The sequence below is a fragment of the Dendrobates tinctorius genome, unplaced genomic scaffold (assembly GCF_039654945.1).
Source record: "Dendrobates tinctorius isolate UK_male_01 unplaced genomic scaffold, ASM3965494v1 ptg000516l, whole genome shotgun sequence".
Lineage (NCBI taxonomy): Eukaryota > Metazoa > Chordata > Amphibia > Anura > Dendrobatidae > Dendrobates > Dendrobates tinctorius.
In genome coordinates, this window is record NW_027362175.1 from 99,611 (window position 1) to 117,419 (window position 17,809).

Genomic DNA, 17,809 nt, shown 5'->3' on the forward strand with positions numbered 1-17,809 from the left:
GAATGACGCTCCGCCTTTTCCGGTGACATCATCTAATATATAAAACTCAAAGTGTGTATGTATGTGTGTGTGTGTGTGTGTGTGTGTGTGTATGTGTGTGTGTGTGTGTGTGTGTATGTATGTCCGGGATAGGCATCCGCACCGTCGCAGCTACAGCCACAAAATTTACCACAGTCACACGTCTGGACCCCGAGAGCGTCCTAAGCTATGTTGTGAGGCGAAATTTTAACCCCGCGCGTTCCAATTCACCAAACAATTTTGCCCCTATCTACATACTGGGGGGAAAAAGAGTGTGTGTGTTAAGCCCCGCCCCTCATTGTGATGTCATAATGCCCCTATTTGCATACTGGGGAAGCAGTGTGTGCGTATCAAGCCCCGCCCCTCATTATGATGTCACAACGGTTGCCATGGCGACGCTGATGTCATCACAGGTTGCAAGCCCCGCCGCCGCTCATTATGATGTCATAATGGTTGACTATGGGATGGAGGATGTGTGATGGGTATATGGGCACTGGACTATGGGATGGAGGATATGTATGATGGGTATATGGGCACGGGACTATGGGATGGAGGATGTGTGATGGGTAGATGGGCACTTGACTATGGGATGGAGGATATGTTTGACGGGTATATGGGCACGGGACTATGGGATGGCGGATATGTATATGGTCACGGGACTATGGGATGGAGGATATGTGATGGGTATATGGGCACGGGACTATGGGATGGCGGATATGTATATGGGCACGGGACTATGGGATGGAGGATGTGTGATGGGTATATGGGCATTGGACTATGGGATGGAGGATATGTATGACGGGTATATGGGCACGGGACTATGAGATGGCGGATATGTATGATGGGTATATGGGCACAGGACTATGGGATGGAGGATATGTATGATGGGTATATGGGCATGGGACTATGAGATGAAGGACGTGTGATGGGTATATGGGTATATGGGTACGGGACTATGGGATGGCGGATATGTATGATGGGTATATGGGCATGGGACGGCGAATATGTATGATGGGTATATGGGCACTGGACTATGGGATGGAGGTTATGTATGACGGGTATATGGGCACGGGACTATGGGATGGAGGATATCTATGACGGGTATATGGGCACAGGACTATGGGATGGCGGATATGTATATGGGCACGGGACTATGGGATGGAGGATATGTTTGACGGGTATATGGGCACGGGACTATGGGATGGCGGATATGTATATGGGCATGGGACTATGAGATGGAGGATGTGTGATGGGTATATGGGCATTGGACTATGGGATGGAGGATATGTATGATGGGTATATGGGCACGGGACTATGAGATGGCGGATATGTATGATGGGTATATGAGCTCGGGATTATGAGATGGAGGATATGTATGATGGGTATATGGGCATGGGACTACGAGATGAAGGATGTGTGATGGGTATATGGGCACTCGACTATGGGATGGCGAATATGTATGATGGGTATATGGGCATGGGACTATGGGATGGAGAATATGTATGATGGGTATGTGGGCACTCGACTATGGGATGGAGAATATGTATGATGGGTATATGGGCATGGGACTATGGGATGGTGGATGTGTGATGGGTATATGGGCACTGGACTATGGGATGGAGGATATGTATGATGGGTATATGGGCACGGGCCTATGGGATGGCGGATATGTATGATGGGTATATGGGCACTTGACTATGGGATGGCGAATATGTATGATGGGTATATGGGCATGGGACTATGGGATGGAGGATGTGTGATGGGTATATGGGCATGGGACTATGGGATGGAGGATGTGTGATGGGTATATGGGCATGGGCCTATGGGATGGAGGATGTGTGATGGGTATATGGGCACTCGACTATGGGATGGAGGATGTGTGATGGGTATATGGGCACGGGACTATGGGATGGAGGATAATTATAATTTGCTACAACTAACCACAGTTAGTTACTATGCCCGGGCAGCGCCGGGCTCTTCAGCTAGTTCCCTCTAAAAGTCAACTCTGCTCTAGTCGCTACCCTGCGCACACACCAGCACATGCGGTGACAGCTCACACGTGACCCACAGCCTGGCCCCGCCCACTGTCACTGCTCCCGTGGTGATGACGTCATCACAGGTCGTGTAGCCATCCCGGTGCGTGGTATGTGGAGGGAAGGGATTGCACAGGAGATCGGGAGAGCGCTCACCACAGTGAGGGAGCAGGTGCAGCGTGCAGCAGCCCGGAGGCGACTATTTGTTTCGCAGTTTAGTTCTGTAGTGGGCGTGTCAGGGGGGTGGCAGTGTTTGTGAGCTGCAGTGCTGATTGGTTTACCACGGCAGTGAGGGCGGTGCATTTATGAGCGCGCTCACATCCAGATCCTGGGGCAGGCTGTGAAAGTCGTACATTCAAGAGCGCGCAGAAGGTAGAAGGCGGCGGCACGCATTCATGAGCGCGCATTTTTACCGGACGCGGCGCTTTTCACCGGTGCAGCGTCTGCATTTCACAGGTGCTGGGCTCGCTTTTTACCAGTGCAGCGTCTGCGCATTTCATAAGTGCTGGACTCGCCTTTCACTGGTGCAGCGTCTGCGCATTTCACAGGTGCTGGGCACGCTTTTCACCGGTGCAACGTCTGCATTTCACAGGTGCTGGGCGCGCTTTTCACCGGTGCAGCATCTGCGCATTTCAAAGGTTCTGGGTGCGTTTGACAGGTGCAGCGTCTGCACATTTCACAGGTGCTGGGCGCACTTTTCACCAGTGCAGCGTCTGCGCATTTCACAGGTGATGGGAGCGCTTTTCAGCGGTGCAGCGTCTGCGCATTTCACAGTTTCTGGGTGCGTTTGACAGGTGCAGCGTCTGCACATTTCAGCGGTGCAGCATCTGCGCTTTTCACAGGTGCAGCGTCTGCGCATTTCACAGGTGCTGGGCGCGCTTTTCACCGCTGCAGCATCTCCGCATTTCACAGGTGCTGTGTGCGTTTGACAGGTGCAGCGTCTGCACATTTCACAGGTGCTAGGCTCGCTTTTCACAGGTGCAGCGTCTGCGCTTTTCACAGGTGCAGCGTCTGCGCATTTCACAGGTGCTGGGCGCGCTTTTCAGCGGTGCAGCATCTGCGCATTTCACAGGTGATGGGAGCGCTTTTCACCGATGCAGCGTCTGCGCATTTCACAGGTGCTGGGCGTGCTTTTCACCGGTGCCGCGTCTGCGCATTTCACAGGTGATGGGAGCGCTTTTCACCGGTGCCGCGTCTGCGCATTTCACAGGTGCTGGGCGGGCGTTTCAGCGGTGCAGCGTCTGCGCATTTCACAGGTGCTGGGCTCGCTTTTCACAGGTGCTGGGTGCGCTTTTCACCGCCGGTGCAGCGTTTGCGCATTTCACAGGTGCTGGGCTCGCTTTTCACAGGTGCAGCGTCTGCGCTTTTCACAGGTGCAGCGTCTGCGCATGTCACAGGTGCTGGGCATGCTTTTCAGCAGTGCAGCCTCTGCACATTTCACAGGTGCTGGGCTCGCTTTTCACAGGTGCAACGTCTGCACTTTTCACCGGTGCAGCGTCTGCGCATTTCACAGGTGCTGGGTGCGCTTTTCACAGGTGCAGCATCTGCGCATTTCACAGGTGCTGGGCACGCTTTTCACCGGTGCAGCATCTGCGCATTTCACTGGTGCTGGGCGCATATTCCACAGGTGCAGCGTCTGCGCATTTCACAGGTGCTGGGCGCGCTTTTCACAGGTGCAGCGTCTGCGCATTTCACAGGTGCTGGGCGCGCTTTTCACAGGTACTGCATCTGCGATTTCACAGGTGCTGGGCGCGCTTTTCACAGGTGCAGCGTCTGCGCATTTCACAGGTGCTGGGCACGCTTTTCACAGGTGCAGCGTCTGAGCATTTCACAGGTGCTGGGCGCGCTTTTCACAGGTACTGCATCTGCATTTCACAGGTGCTGGGCGCGCTTTTCACAGGTGCAGCGTCTGCGCATTTTGCAGGTGCTGGGCGTGCTTTTCACCGGTGCAGCGTCTGCGCATTTCACAGGTGCTGGGCGCGCTTTTCACAGGTACATCGTCTGCATTTCACAGGTGCTGGGTGCGCTTTTCACCGGTGCAGCGTCTGCGCATTTCACAGGTGCTGGGCGCGTTTTTCACAGGTGCAGCGTCTGCGCATTTCGCAGTTGCTGGGCGTGCTTTTCACCGGTGCAGCGTCTGCGCATTTCACAGTGCTGGGCACGCTTTTCACAGGTGCGGCGTCTGCGCATTTCACAGGTGCTGGGCACGCTTTTCACAGGTGCAGCATCTGCGCATTTCACAGGTGCTGGGCGCGCTTTTCACAGGTACTGCATCTGCATTTCACAGGTGCTGGGCGCGCTTTTCACCGGTGCAGCGTCTGCGCATTTCACAGGTGCTGGGCGCGCTTTTCACAGGTGCAGCATCTGCGCATTTCACAGGTCCAGCGTCTCCGCACGTTTCTGCCTCTCCACCGTTTGCCATATGATCCATAATCTACCTATAGTAAGCTGTTGCCATTATTCCCAGGTGCTGCGTGTCCACGCATTCCGGAGCACGCATTTCTGCCTCTCGCTGCAAATTTAGGGTGTGTGCACACGTTGCGGATTCTGCCATGTTACCACTCAGAGTCTCCACTCAGAGACACAGAACTTAGCAAAACAAGGAGAGCTCATCATTTGCAGTCTGAGAGGAACCCTACTGCTGATGGAGGAAGCCAGAGAAGGGATTTAACAGTGTCCTAGCCAGTGTTCAGGAGCATTACGTCGAAGCTTGCTAAATGTGAAGGAAAGTGTTTTAGGCTAGTGTTTTAGGCTGTTTACGGGCGCAGCGCAGGGCCTCTGTGCAGCTCCTCCCCCGGCCGCGCCCCCTCCGGTCAATTCTTCTAGGGTCGCACATCGCTGCATGCGATCTGCACACCCTATCTGTAGCATAGGGTGCGCAGACCATGCACTAGGATGATTTGGAGTGCGATGCGACCTTTTGACGTTGCACCGAGCGAGCCAAAATGCGCTGCGCCCGGAAACGCTAGTCTGAAGCTAGCCTTACTCTTTAAAATTCCACCATTATTGCTTATTGTTCACACAGGCACAGGATCTTTCTGATGGGTGCTTGTTGCCTAATGTATATAAAGCATGTCCCGGTTGGCACATGTAATATGAAAATGTTTACAAATTTAACAATAAAAGAGTGAAAATACATTTTTTATTAAAGTCACTTTGGGAAAATAGGTGTGGTGTTGGCTGAGGGACAGGAAAAGTGATTTCTGTGTGGCCTGTCAGCATGGAAATGCGATGGCAAATTCAGTAGCCAGCAAAATGAATGTGATTGCAGGAAATCTCGTCCCCATGCTGCGATAATTTTTCCTACAAAATCAATGCGGAAGTTGACATGCGCAGCACCACACGGGCGGGAGGGCTCTACAGAATGGCGGCTCCACAGCGTCACAGGCAGGAGCTGCCGTGTGCAGACATCTTGGCCAACATCCATATCGCCAGGTCACTGTTTCATGTGTGACACGTCAGTCAGCAGCGTCACCGGGAGCCTCCACAAGTAATTAGGGGGCAGATGACTGCCGCAGCCTCCACACACCTTGGAAACTCCAGTTAGAAAGGTTACAGCAGTGGGCGGTGTGGGGGTGACACTATAAGGCCGGGGTCACACTGGCGAGGAATACGGCCGAGTGAGAGGCGCTAAAAGCATGCATTACACACGGACAAATTATTCTCTATGGGTTTGCTCCCAACAGCCGTATATTTCTCGGGCGTATTCTACGGTCCGTGCCAATCGCAGCATGCTGCGATTGTCAGCGTACTACGCCCGTAATACGCCAATGCAAGTCTATGGGTGCTCAAAAAATACGGATTACACACAGAACACACATGTGAATTGCGAGAAATACGCACCAGGTGTCTTTTAGCAAAGGCGGCAATTCAGTGTGCTATACAGTAAACTCACACTGACAGTTTTAATAAACAAACGAAAGAATAGATATATATATATGCATTCTATGTGTCTATATATATGCATTCTATGTGTCTATATCTATTCTTTGGTTTCTGTTTAGAAACCCTGTCATAGGGCTCCATTATATGTCCATTTTGCAAGCCTGCGAGAAAATATCGCCATAGGGATGCCATAAGGATTACATACGGATGCTTACAAGCGCAAAATACGCGACCACACCTTGATTATGGATGACATACGGAGCACTGTTTAGGGGCCATTCATCCGTATTACGCATGCAAAATACTGACCGTATTTTGCGTCGGATAGTGTGACCCCGGCCTAATACTTTGACTCCTCACTTTCCCGTTAAAGCGGTTGACCATGACTTTAAAGGCCCTAACAAATAAGTGGGTAGCGCCCCCAGCGTTAGAAACTATCCAGGGAACATGATTCCGGTCATTTTTTACAGATATATGGGCACAAAAAATCAAATTTGGATAATTGCAAAATTTCTAAATGTATTGGCAAATTACTGGTTTGTTTCAGAAATAACCGCAAGGCATATCAAACAAAATTTAACACTATCATTAAGTACAATATGTCACACAAAAACAATCTCAGAATCAGCGGGATCCATCGAAGCTCCAGAGCTCCTCAAAAGCGACAGTGGTTAGAAATGTAAAAATTGGCTTGGTCATTAAGCTCAAAGTTGGCGTGGTCAATAAGGGGTTAACATTAATAACCCATGTTTAGCACTGGTTACACCCGCCATCTTGGCTTTTAGGTCTTCCCTGGTGTCGGCTGGAGCTGCTCAGTCACCGACACCCACAGCACAGCGGCGTCACTGGAGCTGTGTCCACGGTCGGGTGCTGCACGTCTGTCGGCGGAGCTGTGCAGCTCAGGGATTGACAAGTTCCAGCCAACACCTAATAGCCGCAGGTGCCGGTGTCGTACCCCCCATTGATCACACACACAGATGACCTATTCTAAGGAGAGACTGTCAATATCACAGTCCTGGACAACCCCTTTAAAAAGAGAACAGCTCAAGGGATGAAAGCTCATGCCCACCATGGCAGCCCCTCCAACGCTGCTGCAGCAGCAGCTCAGCGTCGACCGTACCAATGACATCTGGACACGAGATGCTTGAGGAAGAGGACCACGAGCCGCTCGTGTTTATATCGTGGCAGTTGTGTTCATGCAAGAATGATATGTTTAGATTTACTGCTAACAGCTACAAGAATACATTACTTACTCTACGCCAGCTGGACCCACCGTTATCACACAGTTCTAAAAAGTGGGCAGGGCTTAGTGGGAAGGGCAGAGTCTGCTAGCGTTTTAATTACTATAACCTATAAACTTGATGTAACTTACCGTATATACTCCTGTATAAGCTGACCACCCTAATTTTGCCACAAAAAACTGGGAAAACTTACTGTCTCGTGTATAAGCCTAGGGTGGAAAATGCAGCAGCTACTGGTAAATTACAAAAATAAACATAGATAGCAATAAAAGTAAAATTAATTGAGACATCATCATTAGGTTCAATGTTTTTTGAATATCCATATTGAATCAGGAGCCCCATATAATGCTCCATACAAAATACACCCCATATAATGCTGCACAAAGGTTAATAATGGGCCCATAAGATGCTCTATAGAATAATATGCCGCATATAATGCTCCATAAAGGTTATGGCCCCATAAGATGCTCCATAGATTCTGCCCCCATATGCTGCCCCATAGAATATGCCCCCATATGCTGCCACATAGAATATGCCCCCATATATTATGGGGGATATGCTGCTGCTGCCAAAAAAAAAAAAAAAAAAAAAAAAAAAAAAGCCATACTCACCTCTCCTGCTCAGGACCCAGCACATGAGATATTCACCTGTCCCCCGGTACATTGCTGCTCACCACCGTCTGCGCGTCCTCTGTCAGTGACTGTTCAGCCAGCAAAGGGCGCGGCACGCACTAAGAACGTCACCACACCCCCTGCAGCCTAAAAGTCACTGACACAGGAAGCGGCAGACGGCGGTGAGCAGCGTGGGAACGAGGACAGGTGAATATCGCTATACTCACCCGTCCTGGAACATCTCTGCAGCCTCGCTTCTCCACTTTCTCCCTTCCTGCTTTCAGCGGTCACGTGATACCGCTCATTATCACTCAGGAATATGCGCATATTCATGAGATTAATGAGCGGTACCACATGACCGCTGAAGGCAGACAGTGGAAAAGCGAGGGGGCTGCAGAGAGTGCCACCCCTGCTCCCCCTCCCCCGCCAAACCCCAGGTATATGACTAGTGTATAAGCCGAGGGGGGGGGGGGCGTTTTCAGCACAAAAAAATGGGCTGAAAATCTTGGCTTATACACGAGTATATACGGTATCTAACGCTGAGGACACGGCCCATTACCGAGAAACCAGTGACTCCGGATTGCAAAAACATAGAAAATATTAAATTTTATTATACAAAAAATGACTACACACAGGTATAAAAGGGAAAACCATGAATCACAGAGCGGCGCTAGCTTCTCCGGCGCATGAGCAGATGCGACGTGGAGTCTCCCAAGTTCTGAAAGTAGTAGTTGAGTTTGCCACTGAGCTTCTCCCACAGCTGTAAAGGAAATGGAGGAAGACATTAATGGCGCACACATGGTCCGAGCCCGGCTGCCATGGCTCTAATACATCACAGTTTATGAGTGTGGCATTATGTCACCATGCATGACATCACCATTAGTCACCACGGTCATGTGATGTGAAAGCGCGCTATTAACGGTCAGGGAGTCCAGGCGCATGCGGAGGACAAGCTTTGGCTTTTCCGGTTCTCGTCCTTACATGTCAATCATCCCAGTAGCACCAGGCAGCACAGATTTAGAATGGGGCCTATCGTGGCATCCGGTAAGTGGCGGCAGAATGTGCACCGACTTATGGGGGACAAGTCCTATAATTGGAGCATATACCAAGCCCCCCGAATACCACACGCATGTGTGACGGTGACTGCAGCTCTTACCTCTTGGTGTAGCCGACTTTTATTCTCTTCCAGCGCTTGCAGAAGGTGATCGATGGAGGAATACGGCATCCAAACCAAAGGAGACAAGGCGGACAGAGGCCACTGTGAGAAGTATACAGGATGGAAAAGATTAAAAATCATGGTAGCTTGCCTTTAAAAACAGTGCCTCCTTAGTCTACAGGTTGTGTCAGATACTACAGATGAGCTCCAAAGAGAATGTTTTCCAAATTCTGTACGACCCCTTTTACAATTGTGCCTCATGTAGATAATGTATGTATGTGTTATTAGGGACAATGTAAAACAAGCTTTTTTCTGCTGTGTGATACAATCAACAATCTGGAGTCTCCAAACTCCATCTGATGCCGGATTCCAGACCGCTGACCTTCATCCTATAGCCCACGTGGTCCTTACCAGCTAGGGGTCTCCTGATCCAAATACGCTAGCCTCATATGTACAGTATTAGATGAGACTGTTCAGTTTGTATACAAGTGGATTTTGGGGCAGCAAAGTGGCTCAGTGGCTAGCATGCAGTGGCTCAGTGGTTACCATTGCAGAACTGAGGTCCTGGATTCAAATCGCAACAAGGACAACACCTGCAAGCAGTTTGTATGTTCTCTGTTTTCTCTCACACTCCACAGACATCCCGATGTCCCGAGGGAATGTAGATAGTGTGCCCGGATAGGATCAGCAATGACATCAGTAAAGCTTGGGAATTAATGGTGCTACATGGGGGGGTGAGGAACCAACCAGACCCTAATATTCCTGCCCTCCTGACCGCAGCGTGTAACTGGGACCTACTCTGGCTAAGTGAGGTTTAAAGGGAACCTGTCACATGGTTTTGGCCCTGTAAGCTGCAGCCTACGGCTATCAGGGCTTATCTACAGTATTCTATGATGCTGTAGATAAGCCCCAGATCAAACCTGAAGGAGAAGACAAACAAGTTTTATTATACTCACCCGGGTGCAGTTCGGTCCGATGGGCGTCGCAGGTCCAGGTCCACCGCCTCCCATCTCCATGCGATAACGTCCTCTTCCTTGCTTCGTGTCGAAGCTCCTGCGCAAGCGTACTTCTTTGCCCTGTTGAGGGCACAGCAAAGTACTGCATTGCGCAGGCGCCAGGAAATGTCAGAGATGTCCCGCTCCTGCGCACTGCAGTACTTTACTCTGCCCTCAACAGAGCAGCGCAGTGCGCCTGTGCCGAGGTAGAAGTAAGGAGGAGGACGTCATCGCACGATGTTGGGAGGCACCGGATCACGACACCCACCGTGCACAACCCTGCCTGCCCCCCCCCCCCCCGGTGAGTATAATGAAACTTGCTTTTCTTCTGTTTCAGGTTAGAGCATGGGCTTATCTACAGGCTTATAGAATGCTGTAGGTAAGCCCTGAAAGGCAGTGGCCGCAGCTTACAGAGCCAAAACGACGTGACAGGTTCCCTTTAATAAGTTGGATCAGTGATGTTTCTGCCCATTGCCATTTCCTGTGGTGCCATCAATACATTCTCAACCACTGAGGTGCATGTACGTTACAGGCGAGGAGCGGGTGTACGGAGCGGCTCAAGATCAGAGACAGACACGAAAGAGATGCTTCTATCCTCCATCTGACCATGTATGGAGCATACGCTGGGGTCTAAGGCTCAGGCACAATGTTCACATCTCCGCCCCACACCACGAGCTGTCAGCCCTGCACCCCACACCACGCTCAGTGTTGCACCCCACACCATGAGCCATCAGACCTCCGCCCCACACCACGAGCCAGCGGACCTCAGACTCACCTGCTATGTTCGGGAATATGTGCGAGAGCGTCGTACAACTGGCTGTTCTGTCCCAAATCCAGGTGATAATTGAAGGTACGAGTCCTCAAAGTCGCCTACAATCAGGAGACATCTGGTCACTCACCAAAAAATATCATAGATACATAGAGACGAGAGCTTGTACAAGGCATTACCTGACTTTTCAGGTCGTCCGCAGTCTCCAAAATAGGCAATGTGGCTAATTGAATCAGCAGCTCTTTCCAACCCACAACTTCCAGGAGACGCAGCACCTGGGAATAAGGGCAACAGCTTGCTAGAGGCAGAATACGGATCATACGGCAGAGTGGCAAATGGTGGAGACACAGAAATGCGCGCTCATGAATGTGCGCCTTCTGCTCCTTAGGGTTCACGTTGCAGATTGTGGTGCAGATTTTTGCACGCAGATTTGGCTAAAAATGCAGGTTAAATGACCTGCGTTTTACCTGCGGATTAGCCTGCGGTTTGACACCTGTAATGGAGCAGGTGTGAAACCGCTGTGGATTCCGCACAAAGAAGTGACATGCTGAAAATTTTAAACCACAGCAAATCGACGCGGAAAAATACGTAACGTATGCAGTGCGTTTTTCATTTTCCAAAGACTTATATGGTACTGTACAACACAGCAGAAACTGTTGCGGATCCGCAGGGCCAAGTCCGCAGCAGAATCCGCAACGTGTGCACACACCCTAAATGTGCACCGAGAGGCAGACATGCGTGCTCCGCAATGCGTGGACACACATCACCTGGGAATAATGGCAACAGCTTACTATAGGTAGAATATGGATCATATGGCAGAGTGGCAAGCGGCGGAGAGGCAGAAATGTGCGGAGACGCTGCACCTGTGAAATGCGCGCCCAGCACCTGTCAAACGCGCCCAGCACCAGTGAAATATGCGCCCAGCACCAGTGAAATATGCGCCCAGCACCAGTGAAATATGCGCCCAGCACCAGTGAAATGCGCAGACGCTGCACCGGTGAAAAGCGAGCCCAGCACCTGTGAAATGCAGACGCTGCACCGGTGAAAAGCGCACCCAGCACCTGTGAAATGCGCAGACGCTGCACCCATGAAAGGCGAGTCCAGCACTTGTGAAATGCGCAGACGCTGCACCCGTGAAAGGCGAGTCCAGCACTTGTGAAATGCGCAGACGCTGCACCCGTGAAGAGCGACCCCAGCACCTGTGAAAAGCGCAGACGCTGCACCTGTGAAAGGCGAGTCCAGCACCTGTGAAATGCGCAGACGCTGCACCTGTGAAAAGTGAGCCCAGCACTTGTGAAATGCACTTGTGAAATGCGCAGATGCTGCACCGGTGAAAAGCGCGCCCAGCACCTGTGAAATGCGCAGATGCTGCACCGGTGAAAAGCGCACCCAGCACCGGTGAAAAGCGCAGACGCTGAACCTGTGAAAGGCGAGCCCAGCACCTGTGAAGTACGCAGATGCTGCACCTGTGAAAAGCGCACCCAGCACCTGTGAAATGCAGACACTGCACCAGTGAAAAGAGCGCCCAGCACCTGTGAAATGCGCAGACGCTGCACCAGTGAAAAGCGCGCCCAGCACCTGTGAAATTCGCAGACGCTGCACAGCGCGCCCAGCACCTGTGAAAAGCGCAGACGCTGCACCTGTGAAAAGCGCGCCCAGCACCTGTGAAATGCGCAGACTCTGCACCGGTGAAAAGCGCACCCAGCACATGTGAAATGCGCAGACGCTGCAGCGATGAAAAGCGCGCCCAGCACCTGTGAAATGCGCAGACGCTGCACCTGTGAAAGGCGAGTCCAGCACCTGTGAAATGCGCAGATGCTGCACCGGTGAAAAGCGCGCCCAGCACCTGTGAAATGCGCAAACGCTGCACCCGTGAAAGGCGAGTCCAGCACTTGTGAAATGCGCAGACGCTGCACCTATGAAAGGCGAGTCCAGCAATTGTGAAATGCGCAGACACTGCACCTATGAAAGGCGAGTCCAGCAATTGTGAAATGCGCAGACGCAGCACCCGTGACAGGCGAGTACAGCACTTGTGAAATGCGCAGACGCTGCATCCGTGAAAAGCGCGCCCAGCACCTGTGAAAAGCGCAGACGCTGCACCGGTGAAAAGCGCGCCCAGCACCTGTGAAATGCAGACACTGCACCGGTGAAAAGCGTTCCCAGCACCTGTGAAATGCGCAGACGCTGCACCTGTGAAAGGCGAGTCCAGCACCTGTGAAATGCGCAGACGCTGCACCGGTGAAAAGCGCGCCCAACACCTGTGAAATGTGCAGACGCTGCACCGGTGAAAAGCGAGCCCAGCACCTGTGAAATGCAGACGCTGCACCGGTGAAAAGCGCGCCCAGCACCTGTGAAATGCGCAGATGCTGCACCCGTGAAAGGCGAGTCCAGCACTTGTGAAATGCGCAGACGCTGCACCCGTGAAAAGCGCAGACGCTGCACCCGTGAAAGGCGAGTCCAGCACTTGTGAAATGCGCAGACGCTGCACCCGTGAAAAGCAAGCCCAGCACCTGTGAAAAGCGCAGACGCTGCACCTGTGAAATGCGCAGATGCTGCACCCGTGAAAGGCGAGTCCAGCACTTGTGAAATGCGCAGACGCTGCACCCGTGAAAAGCGCGCCCAGCACCTGTGAAATGCGCAGATGCTGCACCCGTGAAAGGCGAGTCCAGCACTTGTGAAATGTGCAGACGCTGCACCCGTGAAAAGCAAGCCCAGCACCTGTGAAAAGCGCAGACGCTGCACCTGTGAAATGCGCCGCGTCCGGTAAAAATGCGCGCTCATGAATGCGCGCCGCCGCCTTCTACCTTCTGCGAATCTACGCGCAACTTTCCCAGCCTGCTCCAGGATCTGGATGTGAGCGCGCTCATAAATGCACCGCCCTCACTGCCGTGGTAAACCAATCAGCACTGCAGCTCACAAACACTGCCACCCCCCTGACACGCCCACTACAGAACTAAACTGCAAAACAAATACTCGCGGCCAGGCATTGTCGGGAGGTCATACAGGCACGTGGAGGCCACGCTCAATACTAAGCTTCATTTTTACTTTTTTCAATTTTAAATTTTTATGTGTCTTCAAATCCAGGCCTCCATTGGTTCAAAAATTGGATATCCATTGATGATTTTTATTATGTGATTACATTGACAGCACAATCAACCTTGTACCCACAAAAATATTCAATTAGAATATTTCATTCATTTACATATAGGATGTGTTATTTGTGTTCCCTTTATTTTTCGGAGCTGTGTATACATAACATATAGAGATGTGTATGTCTCTCTATATATATATATATATATATATATATATATAAACTAGGGGTGTTCCCGATGCTTACGCATCGGGAGGGAAGTGTGTGTGTATATATATATATATATATATATATATATATATATATGTGTGTGAGTACAGGTGGCGGTGAGGGGGGTCAGCGGCAGCAGGTCCAGCGGTGGGGGGGGCATGGTGGCAGGCAGCAGGCAAGCTACAGTCTGACGGAGGTGGGTGTCCTGGTATCAATAGGTTATTTAGATATGGCGGTCGGCGTACTTACGGCCTGCACAGTTTAAATTTTTTAATTTCATTTTCTGTATGCTAACAAACTAAATATGAAGATGTTAATAACATATTGTTATCCATTATAGATAAGGGATATTCCAGCTATCTGGGACCTGGCCGATGAGGCCTACAAAGATAAATATACAAGGGATGTGTGTTGGACCAGAATCTGCCGTCAGCTTTATCCAGATTTTGATGGGTACACCGGTGCCCTGCAGCAGAAAATTAGTAAGTAATTTTTGGTATGTTGTTTAAACAGATCGACCATTCACTTTAAAACGTATTGCAAGGATCATAATGTGTTGTGATTTTTAATTTTAGCTCATGATGTGAAGCAACGTTGGAGATCGGTGCTAGATAGATTTCAAAAAATCCAAACCAAGATTGGTACAAGTGGGTCATCACCGTCCAAAATCAAATTCTGTCTCTATGATGATTTGTGTTTCTTGCTAACCAGCAGGACTTTGAGGAGGTGATTTGTTAGATATAATTTGAATGTAGTAATAATGCCTAAAATTTGAATTATTACTGAAGACTTGGTTTTCTTTTTTTATCACAGCACTGATGGAAACATTTCGCCTCCTGATGAAGATGCTAGCCAAGAGCCCGCAGGATCCACTGATTCCATGGATGGGTCTTCATTGTGTGGACCTGACTCTCCATCTACTTCTGGTGTAGCATCGGCTGCGTCATCTTCAGCGACGGCATCTTCTTCTGAGCCCCAAAATACTCCTGCCCCAAACACTGAAAGAGCTGCCAATCCGTTGTCATTAACCGAGCCACTGCCCAAAAAAAGCAAACCCAAACCCCCCAAAAAAATGAATGAGACAACTAAAAGGGTAAATGACACCATCGATCTCATCAACAAATCTTCAAGGGAAGATCACTTAGATTTCTTTGGTGCCAGCATAGCCAGCAAGGCTCGGTTACTGTCAGTGGAAAGGCAGACAAAGTTCATGACAACTGTGAATGCTATATTGTCTGAATTCGAGGACCCTTCCCCGATTGCACCATTACCATTAGCAGACATTGTTATGGGGGCCACATAGAGTGTGCGGGCAAGGCGTCCACCACCATTGCCGCCTTCACAACCACCACTGTCACCACCACCACAACAGCGTGATGACCAATGCTATCAGCGGCCTCCAATGAACTATTCATACTACGGTGATGTTAACTCTGAACACATGGGTTGCAGCCCTGAATACATCATGTTAAATTAGTTTAAGGGCATAAGGCAGGTACAGGATGATAAACTCTTCCATTAACTTCTAAAGTTCAGCGTTGCCGACACCAGACATGCTATCACCTGTTTGTGAGCCCATATTCCGGCATAGACATATACAAAAAAATGATGATTACAAGGCTCAATGTTGATCTCAAAAATATAAATTTTATTAGCAAAATTCATTAAAACCAGAATGCCAAGCTAAAGGGAAAAAGGGAATGGGCAAAATTCTCACCTTCTATAATCACTCATAGACATGCATAGGCAGGTGGCAAACACTACCATAAATCACGAGGGGGTTAATATCCATTACAAAGTACCGTATTTTTCGGACTATAAGACGTACCGGACCATAAGACGCACCCCAATTTTCAGAAGGAAAATAGGGAAAAAAATAATAATGTGTCAAATGGGGGTCCGTCTTACAGTCCGAATTCAGCTTACCCGGGAAGGGATCCGGCACAGGTGGAGAAGTAGTCACAGGGCCATTCAGTGGTCCAGGCTCGTGCGGTGGCGGCGGCTCTGTGCTGGGGCAGGGGCAGCTATGCTGGGGCAGCTGGGCTCTGCGGTGGTGGCAGCGGGCGGCGCTCTGCGGTGCGGTGGTGGCAGCGGGCTGTGCTCCGGTGCAAGGGCGACGGCTCCGCCGGCGTTTCTTCGCAGCCCGGAGGCCCCCCGCACACACCCTTGCTAGGCGCCGCCATGTTGCGGTGGCCTCCGGGAGCACGGACGCCGGCAAGATGGCCGCCGGTCCGGGGACGGCGCATGCGCAGCTTCAGATCTCGTGCCGAGATCTCGGGGGACGAGATTCAAATCTCGGCAACGAGATCTCGTCCCCCGAGATCTCGGGACGAGATCTGAAGCTGCGCATGCGCCGTCCCCGGACCGGCGGCCATCTTGCCGGCGTCCATGCTCCCGGAGGCCACCGCAACATGGCGGCGCCCAGCAAGGGTGTGTGCGGGGGGGCCTTCGGGCTGCGAAGAAACGCCGGCGGAGCCGCCGCCCCTGCACCGGAGCACAGCCCGCTGCCACCACTGCACCGCAGAGCGCCGCCCGCTGCCACCACCACACCGCAGAGCCTCGCCCGCTGCCACCACCGGACCAGGTACCGTGCATTGCGACCATAAGACGCACCCCCCACTTTCCCCCAAAATTTTTGGGGAAAAAAGTGCGTCTTAGGCTGGTTTCACATTTGCGTTTTTTAGCGCTGGAAAAAAACGCATACGTGCGCATGCGATTTTTCCCCTATATTTAACATGGGTGCGCATACCTGCGCACTTGTAAGCGCATGTATGCGATTTTCATGCGCTGCGTTTTTTTGGGGTGTGCGTTGGTATTTTCCAGACGCTGCATGTTGCATTTTTTGGCCCTTGAAAAAATCGCATGCGCACGTATGCGCACGTTTTGCGCTAAAAATGGCCATTATAGCCTATGGATGCGCATACGTGCGCACTGGCATGCGCAGGTATGCGCTTTTTTAGCGCAGCGTTTTTTGGGTGGTGTCCACTTTTTATCCTAGTTAGAATCTTCTAAAGTCCAAAAAAAAAAGGCTATATAAAGGAGGTGCCTGCCAAAACTCTGCCACTACTACACTAGACAGATTGAAGAGCAGACATTCAACCAAGAACCCATTATATCAGCGAAGAATGTGAGTATATTACATTATATGCCTGTCCTTTTAAATTATGTATGTACTAATGATTTTTATTATTTTTACATGCAGTATGTCTTCAGAATCGGAGTATTCCCCATCGCGGCAGGAATTGGCGCAAGCAGACCGTGAGGTGATTATTTTCGTGCATCTGGTAAGTATATCTGCTGCTTCTCCAAATCTCTTACGTTTTTTTCAACTTTCAGACATCGTCATCATCATCTGCGGACGGGAATAGTGAGGGCGAACAGCAGGAGCAGCGAAGCCAAGTCCCGGTGGTGATACGTAATGTAAGTATCAAATGATTTGTAATGTTTTTTTTTTTTTTTTATCTTCTATTTTTACTCTTTTTTTTTTTTCTTTTTTTGTAACTTTTTAGTCAATTTAAATTTGATTATTCTAATGAATGTGTTTTGTCTAGGTTCCACAACGGGATGAAGACGTCTACCTGGATAATGAGCAGCTCATCAGCCTGGTCCAGGAGCGTTCGCCGTTGTGGGACAGCCGTGACCGGCTGTACAAGGACAATGTGGTGACACGGCGGCTATGGAATGAGGTGGCCGCAGCGTTGATGGATGGCTGGGACAGCGCCACAGCATCCGCCAAAAAGGCGTTTAGTGAGTATTTCCCTGCTCTGTATTGTGCCGCAGTGACTGTTGTCCTTGACGGC

At 50.6% G+C, this 17,809-nt stretch overlaps 1 protein-coding gene across 2 annotated transcripts in view; it reads right to left on the bottom strand.

The window, feature by feature from the left end:
* Positions 1-8,375: 8,375 nt before the first annotated feature.
* The window catches only part of LOC141078210 (nuclear pore complex protein Nup160-like), a 28,994-nt gene continuing 19,560 nt past the window's right edge, over positions 8,376-17,809 (bottom strand). Inside the window, exons 1-5 of one of the 2 annotated variants that reach the window (XM_073565009.1) lie at positions 13,451-13,507; positions 10,888-10,983; positions 10,715-10,809; positions 8,945-9,046; positions 8,376-8,548 (exon numbers count right to left, since the gene is read on the bottom strand). In XM_073565009.1, the coding sequence (XP_073421110.1) occupies positions 8,446-8,548; positions 8,945-9,046; positions 10,715-10,809; positions 10,888-10,983; positions 13,451-13,489 (435 nt within the window). In that variant the 5' untranslated portion in view covers positions 13,490-13,507 and the 3' untranslated portion in view covers positions 8,376-8,445. Of the gene's footprint in view, positions 8,549-8,944; positions 9,047-10,714; positions 10,810-10,887; positions 10,984-13,450; positions 13,508-17,809 lie in introns of those variants that run through there. The other variant, XM_073565010.1, reaches the window with a different exon arrangement.